Below are 13,178 nucleotides of genomic sequence, written 5' to 3' on the forward strand. Positions count from 1 at the left end.
GTAAACACTCTATTGTCTTTTAAAAAATTTCCTTGCTGTCTTCCTTTAGTAACAGACACCTTTGTATTATTTTGATGATTGACATTGTGATGCTGTTTCTGCAGTCCTTGATAAAGCCATTTCTTAATTCCATGCTGATAAAACAAAGGTAGATTGTATGTACATTAGTTAGGTGAGTGATAACACTTTCTAAATAATGGGCTAATTAGATCATTAGTTTTGATTGGCTAATAGAACATCACATGGTCGTTATGGAAAGAATTTTTAGAAATTTGTTATAGAAGTGACACTATGAGGCCTTTTTTTTTTTTAAGTTTAAATTTTAAATTTAATGAAGTATGGTTAAAATACACCGTTTCGCCAAAATATTTAAAAATGCAATGTAAGGGAAATTCCCTTGTCAAGCATTAACATGTGGTCACTGATTTCACTGCACCTTAAGTGCAATCACCAATCCGAAATTGATAAAACATATATTCTATACCTAATATTTTTGCAAAATAAATAGCCTATACTTTCCTTCAGAACATAAAATGCCCATGCCTATAACCAAAATTTCATCTGGATTGGAAAAAATTTCAGGAATTATAAGGAATTCACACATGTGCATGCAGACAGCAGCTTTTATATTAGTAATTAGAACATTATAATGTATTGAATATATATAAATTAGAACGATTGTAAAAAAAATGTATAGACTAATGTTATGTAGTAGTAGATGGCTGGGCCATGTCAGTGTAAACAAATGCTTGCAAACATGCAGCCAATGCTCTGGAAAGGCTAAAATGGAACCATTGACTAGCTGCAGTCTTTAATTAAAGAATGACTCCCAGAAAAAGATTTTATCCTCATTTCTAGTGGATAGTAGTAGACATTTGCATCATTATAGACAGGTGTATCATGCTCAAGAAATATAAGCCTGGTGAGCTCAGTTATGAGCTTGTTACAGCTGATGGAGGTTTTATGTTCCTTGAAATATGTTCTAGTAATATAATGTTATAATGTTTCTGGTAATGATTCCCACATTAATCCCACAATAATGATATCATTTGATGGGTGCCATAAAGGAATTGCATAGATCCTGGATTTTTGTATGTAAGGAGGCAATTCTGATTGTTGGGAAAGATAAGATGCAGTGAGGGGGCAAGATGAACAAACAATAATTGAAGAAAGAAAATATCTTGGAAAGCTTTAAAGAAATATTACCAATAGAAAAATAGAAACCTTAGTAAACAGTTTTTGTAGGTTTTGATTGCTTGTTGACTAAGAGTCTGGAAAGCTAATTGGTTTTGTGTGTGGTAATTTCAAAAAAATAGATAGAGACAGAAGATATTTTTGAGAGGTAGAGAGGAACTGTAAAGGTGTCCTTCAGGACTGGACACAAGATGGAATAATTTATCATGGAGTTTTTAACTAAAACAGTGTGCAATCTGTTTGGGTTAAGAATTTAGCCATGTTAAGCTGGAAGTTATCTGTAGAAATGGCCCAAACAGTTTCATTTTGTCTGTGATAAGGAGTCTAAGATAATGTATGCAGTTACTGTTAAAGCACCTGTCAAACAATCAAATAATGTGTCATGAGGAGCCATTACTAGAATACTTGGAACACATTAGAAGGAATGTAAAACATCCATCAGCCATAACAAGTTCATAACTGAACTCATCAGGTTTACACTATTTGAGCAGTATACACCTGTCTGGGATTGATGTGCAATGTTTACTTTCTACTAGAGATGTGGATAAAATCTTTTTCCAGTAGTCACTCTTTATTTATGGACTGCAGCTGGTCAGTGGTCCCACTATAACCTTTCCAAAGCACTGGTTGCACATTTGCAAGCATTTGTTTACACTGGTGTGGCCAAGCTACCATCTCCATGTAACGTTCTGTATGTGTTTTTTCACAATTGTTCTTCTCGTCTGTTTACACATGCAACACTTCATACCTCTAATTTATCATTTGTATGATTATTAGAACATTGATAAAAAATAAAAATGTGTGTAATTAGAAAATGTACTAATGAAGTTTTACAAGGCTAGTTTACATATTTTTATGTTCGAGCAAGGAACTTCATGAACTAGTTGTAAAAAATGGTTTTTCTGTTAATTGAAGATTTGCATATTTCAGACACCTCCATTTAAAGTTTGTTTCAAATTCTGTTTGTATAAATACAATATTATTATAATAATAAATTTGTGCTGTTTTCATTAAAACTTTATAATAGTTCTCCCTATTTATAATTTGACATTACAATGTCAAATTATAAATAGTCAAATTACACTGGAATTTATAAATCATTCCTTAAACTATTTTGATATGTTTGTATATTATATCATATATGATTTAAACACAAGGGCACTGTTAAACATACAGTATGCTGTTGCATGGATATATACTGCTTATCATCTGCTATCTTCAAGTACTATCGAAGGTACTGTACATATATCACACTGAAAACTGAAGTCCTATATTGTTTAATTAACAGGTTTCAGTTGTCATTTCAGAATATCTTATAATGTGAAATTGATTGACACTCAGTTAAATTAAAAATGTAAATTTGTTTATAAATGTGTAGACCAACACACACACACACACACTCAAAAACCAAAAAGATTTGGCAACATTTTAACAAAAAGCTGTTTTCAAATGCTTTTAATAGTTATCAGCAGGTTATCATATATAAAAAGAACAAGAATTTGAACATAGGTTTAAAAAGATGGAACATCTGATTCAATGGAACGGTGAGCATCACTTCAGCTGTTTACAATTCAAAATTACATAAAAAGTTTTTTTAAGAAGTACTTCCATGCTTGTGAGAGTGTGTATTGTTCTTATAATTTATCGCTGTATTTTTTTTTCATGTTAAAAACTGTTTTCTATAGTAAAAATATGCATTCAGATATAATTGCTTTATTAACTTCATTTTTTTATGTGTTTTAAATAAATTTTATTATCTATAATAATCTCTCAATATATATAAGAAAATTTTGATAATTTAATCTTTAACTAACAACTAGATATGGAAGATGCACATACTCATCTGTTATCTCTTTCTGAAGATAAAGATGCAGCATTTTTTGCAGTATATGACGGTCATGGAGGAGCAAAAGTTGCTCAATATGCTGGAAATCATGTTCACAAAAAGATAGTCGGACATCCTTCATATAGTGAGAGAACAAATTTTATGCATGTTATTAATTTTATATTATTATTATTTGACATTATTATTAAAATAAAGGTGTGGTATTTTCCTTTCAAATATAATAATAAATATTGTACTTTACTGTGGAAGCTTTTATATAATAGTTATTTTATACAAGTAATTTTTAAATGTTTTGTATGTTTGCACAGCTCTTCTGAAATTGTATAAATCCATTCTTTTGTTTCCCAAATTTATTTTTATTTTATAAGTTAATCTTTTTTCAAATGGGTTTTATTCAACGATCTACAAACAAAAATCCTTTATATGTAAGCATATAGTAAATTTTTGCTTGTAGACCAGTCTATAACCTTCAAAATAAAGTCTCTTTTCATGTTAGATCTATTAATCACTTATTTTTGTAAGTGTTTCATTTTAATAACCATTGCTTTTGGAAAAAATTTTACCTTAAGGATTGTAATTCTTTTTGTTAATGAAATATTACAAAGTAAGAAAAATTATGAATACTTTTCTAAGCATTAATTACTGCAAAAAACTGTATGTACTACTATAATTAACTCAATATATACCTAAATCTAGTAAGTTGAATTAATTATACCTTTCTAAGCTTTTTTTCCACTTCTATTTGTTTGATTGTAATTTGTCGTTTTAGAATACAACATATTGAGTTTTACTTAACTTTTCTCTCTATAAAGAGAAAAGTAGAGTTTGTAATAAAGTTTGTGGTTTTAATGTTTAAGAAAGCATAAATGCATTATATTTTAGTTGATTTTAGCATTTCCTCAGGTAGTAGTAGAAATCTTGCAACAATTACTTAATATCTAGAGAGATTACTTTTCAAGAAGAAAAATCATGTTGTGTTTTATTTTTAATAAAGGCTGGCTATGTTTTAGAACTCTTTGATCAAATTTTGTATAATTTCTGTTGCAGTATATATTAAATTTATTAAAATCTTACCATATTCAAGTAGTCAAATAGCTACAGTACATTATTGTTCAGATATATATTTCTCCAAGATAATCATCTATAAATGAGGATATAAAACATGATGAATGTCTTGATAGTTTTGAAATAATGTTTTTCTTTTTCTTTGTTAAACTGTAATCATAAACTATTATAAACAGCTTATTTTTAGGTGTTTAAATGATGAGAGAACCAGAAAATTAAAGCTGGATCTAAAAATTTCATGATTAATTTTAAATTTGCAAATTTTTAGAAAAAGGGGATGTAGTTGATGCCATCAAGCAAGGATTTTTGGAAATTGATTCTGACATGTTAAAAGGTAATTGAAATTTTTAAAATTTAATTAATAGTATTTAATCATAGTTTACAAATTTTCTATTTAATTTGCAAAACTTTAAAAACCTATAGTCAGTTCATAATTTATCCATACTAATCTAAGTTAGTGCTTGAACTAGTGAATTGATACAAGTTTTTATTTAATCCTGTTTGAAGATGTTATATAATTAATCTTCTGGTTTAAATGACCAAATAAATACTAACCACTTTATATCTAGCAAAAATCTATTAAGAACAAGTATTTTAGACTATATATAGGTTTTCTATCTTTCAAAGAAGAATTTGCTTGATCCTGGAGTGAATATTTGGAAGTGTTTCAATGTGTAAGGAACAAAATTTGAAAATGTAAAATGCATTTGATTTAATTATTTAATGCATTAGTGTGTTAGAAAGCACTTTCAAATATTTATTCCATGACAGAATGAGTTCTTTATTTGAAAGACAAAGAATCTGAAGTTGGTTTAAGTTAGACCAAAAATATTTGTACAGTTGACCCCCATAACACGGGTTCATATAATGTGGATTCGTATATTGTGGTGAAAAAATTACAACCCGTATTCGTATAAAGACGCTAAAAGAGACTTGTAAAATGCAGTAAAATGTCATCGCTGACTCGTGTCACGACAGGATTGGTCGAATCTGGACCAATAGTGGACGAGCAGCCGAACTACTTACACGCTACGGAGAGTTTAGGCGGGTAAGTTGAGTTTACTATCATCTGTACAGTATATAAATTAGGTACTGTAAGTCTAATACAGTACAACCAACAGACTGCCGAAAATCTATCGGGCTAGTTTTATGCTACTTATTAGATAAATTATGTAATCGATTTGGTACTAGAGGTAAGCGTTAGGCGCCATCTCTTATTAATATTAATAATTATAAATAATTTTAATTAATTTAAATAACTTGGAACCGCTGGGAGAAAAAATCGGCCCGGAGCGGGACTCGAACCCACAACTCCTGCTTACCGTGCAGATGCGTTGCCAGTTACGCTACCCGGACCTCCGATCCGATCTCCTCTTCCAGCGTATATAATCTAACTACTTAACCATCGACGGTTATTACAACGCCGGCTGGGGACACATTCAGTGCCCACGTCCTACTTCCCATACGGCTCTCAACCGGCCATCGCAAGCCCCGGCAAGGCGTAATATATATACAAACATCTCCAACCCGATATATAATTATAGCTACAACCAACAGACTGCCGAAAATCTATCGGGCTAGTTTTATGCTACTTATTAGATAAATTACGTAATCAATTTGGTACTAGAGCCTAACGCTTACCTCTAGTACCAAATTGATTACGTAATTTATCTAATAAGTAGCATAAAACTAGCCCGATAGATTTTCGGCAGTCTGTTGGTTGTAGCTATAATTATATATCGGGTTGGAGATGTTTGTATATCTAATACAGTACTGTAATTTTATACATTTCTTGTGAAAAAAACATTTCTTATTCAATGGCCATAAAAATTATTTCTATTAATGATGTCTCCAAAGTTCAACAAATTTTTCGCAGAAAAATAACTTATCAGAAAACGCACCCGCTGTTTGGTGCGCTGCTCCACAACGAAAACAAGCTTAAGCAATGGCGTCGTCGAACGGGTCGCACTCAATAAGTAATCCTACAATTTTTTGTTTATAGCATAGTTTATACGGATTATTCCCAAAAAATTATACGTGTTTTGGAAACGTTCAAGTCAAATTAGTCTAGAATCAATAATTTTATGGAAGAGAACCTTTCAAACAGCCGTAGTCCGTAAACTGCACACGTGTCGGGCTGTGATTGGCTCGTGTATTTAAGGATTCCTACAACGCGAAATTCTTATAAAGTGGAATGTATCTACCGCGTTATAGGGTATAGGACTGTACTTAAAATTTTGCTGGTTATAATGTGGGTAACTAACTTAGACCATCATCAGGAATCTTAACAGAATAATTTAATTAATCTAATTCTGTTAATGAAGATTCCTAGTGATGGTTTATAAATTAGATTGAATAAATTCTTTTCATAGTGAAAAGATGATGTTTAATTGGAATAGGTTTTAGATTATTAATAAATGTTTAATAAAAGTAAATAAAAAAAGACTCTAATTTATTAACTCTCTGGTTGGTTTTATTTAATCAAAAATTGTATATTTGTACATAGATTTTCGAAGCTGGTGGAACCAAAAGGGGTTTTAGAATAAACAAAATTTCAGATAATCTAGAAACTTGTTTGTGTTTTGAGTATAGCATTAAATGCTGTGTGTTTAAAGTTTCATAAATAATAAATACTGTAATACAATTACTATATGTGAAAGTAAATTCTCAAAATATTATGTAATGTGATCAAGTTTTTCAGTATTATAATTGACAGATGTAGTCATTTCCAGTTAGTTTTTTGTAAGTTCTCTTATGCACTCGCATGCATACACACGAAAAAATAAAGTTTACAAGAACTAATGAGAGAAAACTCTTGAGATATCAACTTTTTAAATTTGTAAGTACTAGTACATAAAAAGAATTCAGAATAAAAAATATCAGTAACAATTATTTACTTTGGGATATATGGATTAAAAACTGTCAGAAAGCATTGCTTTTTAAAATATTTTTTCATGTAAGTGACATAATTTGATGGGAAAAAATTAGCATGTGAAATTACAAGCTTTAGTATAATTTATGACTTCAATAGTGGTATACAATGCATTGTACTCCTTGAAAATCATTATCTATAAAGCAAGCATGTATTGTTTTCTCTCTCCCCCCTCTTTTTTTTATATTATAACTGTTGAGAAGTTTGGAGTTGATACCCTTGTTTTTCTAGAACAGTTTTTAACAGTTTTAAGCTTCTTTATTAGTGCAACAATTATTTTCTACAATTCTTTTCATATATATTACTATTTTAAGTTACTTTTAGCTCTTTTTTGTTTTCAAATTCTCACACTTATTTTTATCTAAAGTGATAAGATATGCTTTATTTTTTAATTTAAACATTTGCTTAGTTCATTTTTTTTCTACTTCTATTAATTTAAACTGTAAGTGAAATTTGTGCATATCAATTCTATATATTATGTATTGCTTTAAAAAAATATATTTTTATGATTATTCTTTTTTATCTCAAACTTTGAATAATTCAGCTGTGAATTTTAAAAATTGAAAATTATATATTGATACTATTAACTTTTATTTTGTTAACTATGCATTATGGTATTATTGATTGCAACCATTGCGTGCAACACAAGGACAAATAATCAGTCAGATGCAATGCATTTGCTTCTAACTTGTTTTAATTTACATTATGGTTAATAAACTGCTCAGTTGTAACTTCAATTTTGACTTTTTATTATTTTAAAAATTCATATTCTTTTAATACTTTATTTACCACAGATGATATTTCTTTGAGGTGTGACACACAAAAAATAGAAGACTGTGCCTATATATTTTTTTATTTAATAAATTGAGAAAATCAAGTATGATCTTCAAAATAGTTCCTTTCTAAATTGACATATAGCTGCCTATGATGCTTTCAGTGTTGACAGCAATTCTGCAGATCATTTTCTGAAAGGCTACTGAGGATCTGTCGTTTTTGCTTTCACATCATAAATGTTTGAGTACTGACTTGATCTTTGGGAAGTGGTGGGAGTCACAGGGAGCTAGGTCTGGCAAATAGGGTGGGTGCTTATGCACAACAATATTGTTGATCAGCTAAAAACTGCTTCACAGACAAACCTTTGCAGGCTAATATATTGTCTTGGTCAAAATCCAACCATTTCTCTACAGTTCCTTTCTCCTGATTGTGTTTCATTTTGAAATGCAATTGGGGAAAGGAAACAATTAGCCTTGCCTATGTTTTCACTGCCTGCTGAAAATTGTTTGTGCCATTCAGAAATAATGTAATTAATAATACTACCATTATGATCTTAGATTCTAATTACACTTATTTATATGAGAATTGTTGGGCTGCAATTTGAAAAAATTGTAGATCTAAAAATTTCCACTGTTGTCCATCTGTCTTTCCTTAAACTCTAATGGAGTTAGTTAGATGAAAGATGAGATCATATATGAGAAGCTTAGGGACAGGAGGCCCTGATTGACTATATACAAATTTCCAATGCAAACTGGAACTCTTGTTATTTCAATTAAAAACTTTTTCCCTGTAGGAGTTAATAGATGATTGTCATGACACTATTGCTAATAGGGAAAGTATGATTTACAGGGGCAAGAACAACTAATTTGGGGTGGAGAGCATATGTTTTAAATTAAATGAATTAGAAAATGATTAATAATTGCTTGTTCTGTTGGCAGATATTTTTTAAATATTTCAAATCTATTATTCTGAAAATTTAAGACAGATATAGTTCTATAATTGTGTGATTGTAGGACACTTTTTAGCACTCAACAGAATCTTTGACAACTTGCTTGCTTATCAATGTTCATAGCTCTTTTCTTTTTTTCTTCTTGCATTCTTTGCATTAAATTTATTCTAACAAAATATAAACCCTATATCTGGCCACAACTAATAAAATAATTTTATTTGATGCAATCTAAACAAACTGTTTTCATATGTTTTGTATGTTTTATAGTTTGTAGGTAAACTTCTATGAATGGTGAAGTACAATTTTCAACTTTAATATGTTTATTGATTTGCTTGCTTTGTTTCTTACTCAACTGAGAATTGTGCCATTTTCTTTTGTTTCTGTATCCTGTTTTTTCTTGCAAGCTTGGATCTGTTGTTATGCAGTTTCTTTTAATGTGTCTTATTTCTTAACATTTTGCATCTTCTATTGGCATTGGTTAACTCCAAAGTGATGCTTTTGTTCTGCTGACATTGTTTTCATTTTGTCGCTTAGTAGTAGAATTTGGTTGACTTATTGTTTTTCTTGTGGAATTCTTTTCTGAGTATTCTTTAATTGTATTAAGCAAAAGTATTTTTCTTAATTCCTATTGTCTCTGCTTCCTGTTGATCAATTCTTTTGGCTAGCTCCTGTAGTTTTGCGACTGTTGATACATTATGCATGGCAATCGCAATAGCATGTTTCCTGTTTTCTCTGCTATCTATAAGATAATCAATCTCATCTTCCTCACGAATCATTGCAGGGCAGTTGATTCTTAAGTTTTAACTTTGAATAAAAGTAATGAGGGAGTGATTCATTAGGTTGTTGCTGCCTTCTTGCCTCCACTCCCTTACATCATAAATGCAATGTAATTCTCTTTCCAAATTCTTGGCGAAGATGTTTCCATTTTTCCCAGTCCTTGATCTTGCAACCATTGTATATTGCCAATCTGAAACAGATCCTTTCAGCTTACTGATTGCCAACAGCAATATTTGACACTCTGCTAACTTTCGTTGGTTTTTATAATTTCTAAATGTTATATCCAGTCTTCCTCACTTTCTGTTGTGTAACCATTAAACTCTGATAATGATTGGGTCAAATCTGATACAGTTTGTATTTCTATAACAATATTGTTTGTTTGCTGCTGTTCCTTTGCTTTTTGCTGCTGCATCATTTTCATTAATTTATACATCATGTGCATGGTCACTTCCAATGATGACTTTGTCTGAACTTCTTTATCATCACAAATCGAACAATTGGTATTATTATTACTTGGTATTTATTCTAATTTTATACTTTTTATTTTTTCTTGGATTGATCACGAGTAATGCTAGTATTTATAGTGGACTTAGAAGCCAACGTGTCTTCCTTGGTTTCAATTTCCTCAACAGTCGTGCTCTCCATCCTAATCGCTTCTAACAGACATCATAATTCACATTTTGGGCCATTTTTCTTTAAATTATGTGATTCTAGTTCTTGCTTAAGTTGATTGATTGTAAGCACTCTAATGTCTTCTTTAGTAAGCATCTTACTTTGGGCTTAGGTCTGATTGGTGGAAAATAAATTTTTGTAATAACAATAGTCAAAAGGCAATCTCTTGGTTCTTCTCAAATTTAGCAGTTCTTTGGGGCTCAAAGTGGTCAGTACATAGTCATAAACAATTCGTTCAACTGCGCAATACTTTTGTAGGGCACTTTTTAACATTTGAGAGCATCTTCAACTTGCTTGCTTATCAATGTTCACAGCTGTTTTTTTTTAATCCTTGCGCCTCTTGCGTTAAACTTATTCTAACAACAAAAAATAAATCCTACAATAATATAAATAAGTAAATGTAAATGTGATTATCGTATCTGTACGAAAAAGATATTTTTATATTCTAATAAATTTTTTTAATTTTTATAGATGAAAATATGAGAGATGAACTTGCAGGAACAACAGCAGTTGTTGTGTTGTTGAAAAATAACAAGATATTTTGTGTGAGTTTATTTAAATATTATTAGAAATATATTAGAATAATAAATTATAAAAAATTTATAATTTTAAAAGTATTTATTATATTTCAATTTATTTAAAACATATATGATGAGTGTGTAAGATACATTGTTGGTATTTATATTGCTATCGTGGCAGTTGAATCTAAGAACACATTTGGGATGCTTCTGTTGCAGGTGTCAGACAATTTTCACTTTGCACTGAAAAAACACCTGCAACAGAAGCATCCCAAGTTGATTATAAGATAGCCCAAAAATGTTTCTGGTCAAACAAATAGTTTATAGTCTATTTATCCTAACTTGGCAGCTACTGTAAACAAAGATTCTGTCGTATTAATCCGCCGAAGATTTTCATTGGTCAAATCACAATCGGAAGTGGCTCGACACGTGTTGACCAGTTATAAGCCCCTTTCTCTGCACGTGTTAAAGTAGGTCAAAGTTGTCACAACAATTTAAAAATTACCGAGATAATACAATACTTAGAAAAGTTATTATAGCTTACTTTAACATTTTTACGTAGCCGTTTAAATTATTTCCATCGTTTAAATATAGTTTGTCAAAAATTATTATTAAATATATATTATTAAGACTTACAGAAAACATGTATGAATTTATCTATGTTATATTTATATAAATAAAAATTTTTTAAAATAATTATAGTGTAAACTTACCTTATTAATCATCTGTATCAGAACATAGTTGCTCAAAGTAATCATTTATATCGCTTTCGTCACTACTTGTGTTAGACTGAATAATCAGTTTTTCTACAACAGTTTCTGAAATCTCATCAAGTTCCCACATTCGTTGTTCTTCTTTTTCTATATGTTCAATACATTTTCTCCATCGTTCTTCATTTATTTGTTCGATAGCTTCATTCATTAAAATTCGCACATCCGACAGTTTGAATGTTGTGTTGTGACGTGCGATGTAACCTTTCATATCTGCCCATATCAATTCAATAGGATTTAAATTACAATGATACGGAGGTAAACGTAACACGTCGATACCTATTTCTTTGGCCATTTCGTCAATAATATATTTATCGTATTTATGTTTTATTTTTTTAACAATATCCAAAAGTTCTATTTTCAACATTTTGTCGTTATGACGAACCCTATTTTTTTCCAACCAAGAAATTATGTCAGCTTTTTTCCAACTACAATTTGGAATCTTCTCAATTTTAGCTGAGTGATATGGAGCATTGTCCATGACAACAACAGCATTACTTTCTAATTTTGATAATATTTTTTCAAACCATTTTTTGAAATTATTGCTATCCATTTCTTCATGGTAATCTTTTGTCGACTTTGATTCAAATTCATACAGACCACCATTCAGAAAACCTGTATTGCTGCCTATATGAACAACAACTATTCGTTTCCCCTTTCCAGAAGGATTTTTCAATCCAGTAGATCGTCCAGACATAAAAGCTTCGCGATAAGACGTAATTGAACAATCCTTCCATACTTTATTCTTGGTATGGCCCGCATTAATCCATGTTTCGTCCAAATAGTAAATTTTACGGCCTAAAGAACGCATTTCTCTTATTTTTCGTAGATATTGTCTTCGCCATAAAATGATATCGTCTCTTTCAATTAATCTACTATTTCTGTTTCGGTTCGTATATTTAAAATTAAGTAATTTTAACAAATTATATATCGTAGATCGAGTAAAGTCTGGTAAATCTGGATCGTCATTAACAGCCTGTAATACCTTATCTACAGTAGGTAATTCGTTTAAAAAATAAAAATTGTGTACTTTACCTCTAATGGCACATTTTGTGAATTCGTCATATTTGTCAACGAGTTGAGTACGCTTACGGGTTTTCGAAGGAGTTATTACTTTACCATTAGTAAAATATTCTTTACGAATTCTGTAAATGCTCCGTTCTGATATCCCTGTTGTCTGTGCTACCATTTTCACTAAATCCTTCACGCAGACTTCTGGATTCGTTTCAGTTAAAGAATTAAACAAATTTAATACTATTTGTTTATCCGAGCTCCTCAGCGATTTTCCTTGCCGATGTTTAATCGTATTTACATTCAAGTTTTCCATTTTTGTAATTCAACAACACAATTTGAAATAACGGTAGTTATTGCAATGAATGGAAAAAGAAACAAAAACATTATAGTGCGCATGACCGGAAAAAGTTTATTTCTAATGATTCAGAATGTGCAAATATTTATTAAAATAACAACTTAACAAATATGAAATAATAACATTTATAATCATTGCTAAGTGAATAGCATTTCATTAATGATTTTATAAATAACGAAGAACTATTTTCTGCGGACGAATGAGATGCAATACGATTTTTAATTGATGGACATGGGTTTAAACCAATAAACAAAGGGAGGTGTGTCTTAGTTTGTTTACAGTAGCTGCCAAGTTAGGATAAATAGACTATAG

General features: G+C 30.3%; 1 protein-coding gene across 1 annotated transcript in view; it reads left to right on the forward strand.

The window, feature by feature from the left end:
- The first annotated feature begins 3,015 nt into the window (after nucleotides 1-3,015).
- The window catches only part of LOC111613511 (probable protein phosphatase 2C T23F11.1), a 21,306-nt gene continuing 11,143 nt past the window's right edge, over nucleotides 3,016-13,178 (forward strand). Inside the window, exons 1-4 of the mRNA XM_023354859.1 lie at nucleotides 3,016-3,164; nucleotides 4,374-4,439; nucleotides 10,681-10,758; nucleotides 12,434-12,492. Of these exons, the coding sequence (XP_023210627.1) occupies nucleotides 3,017-3,164; nucleotides 4,374-4,439; nucleotides 10,681-10,758; nucleotides 12,434-12,492 (351 nt within the window). The 5' untranslated portion in view covers nucleotide 3,016. The remainder of the gene's footprint in view (nucleotides 3,165-4,373; nucleotides 4,440-10,680; nucleotides 10,759-12,433; nucleotides 12,493-13,178) is intronic.

Source organism: Centruroides sculpturatus, unplaced genomic scaffold, assembly GCF_000671375.1.
Source record: "Centruroides sculpturatus isolate CEXI.00-Female unplaced genomic scaffold, Cexi_2.0 scaffold1766, whole genome shotgun sequence".
NCBI lineage: Eukaryota > Metazoa > Arthropoda > Arachnida > Scorpiones > Buthidae > Centruroides > Centruroides sculpturatus.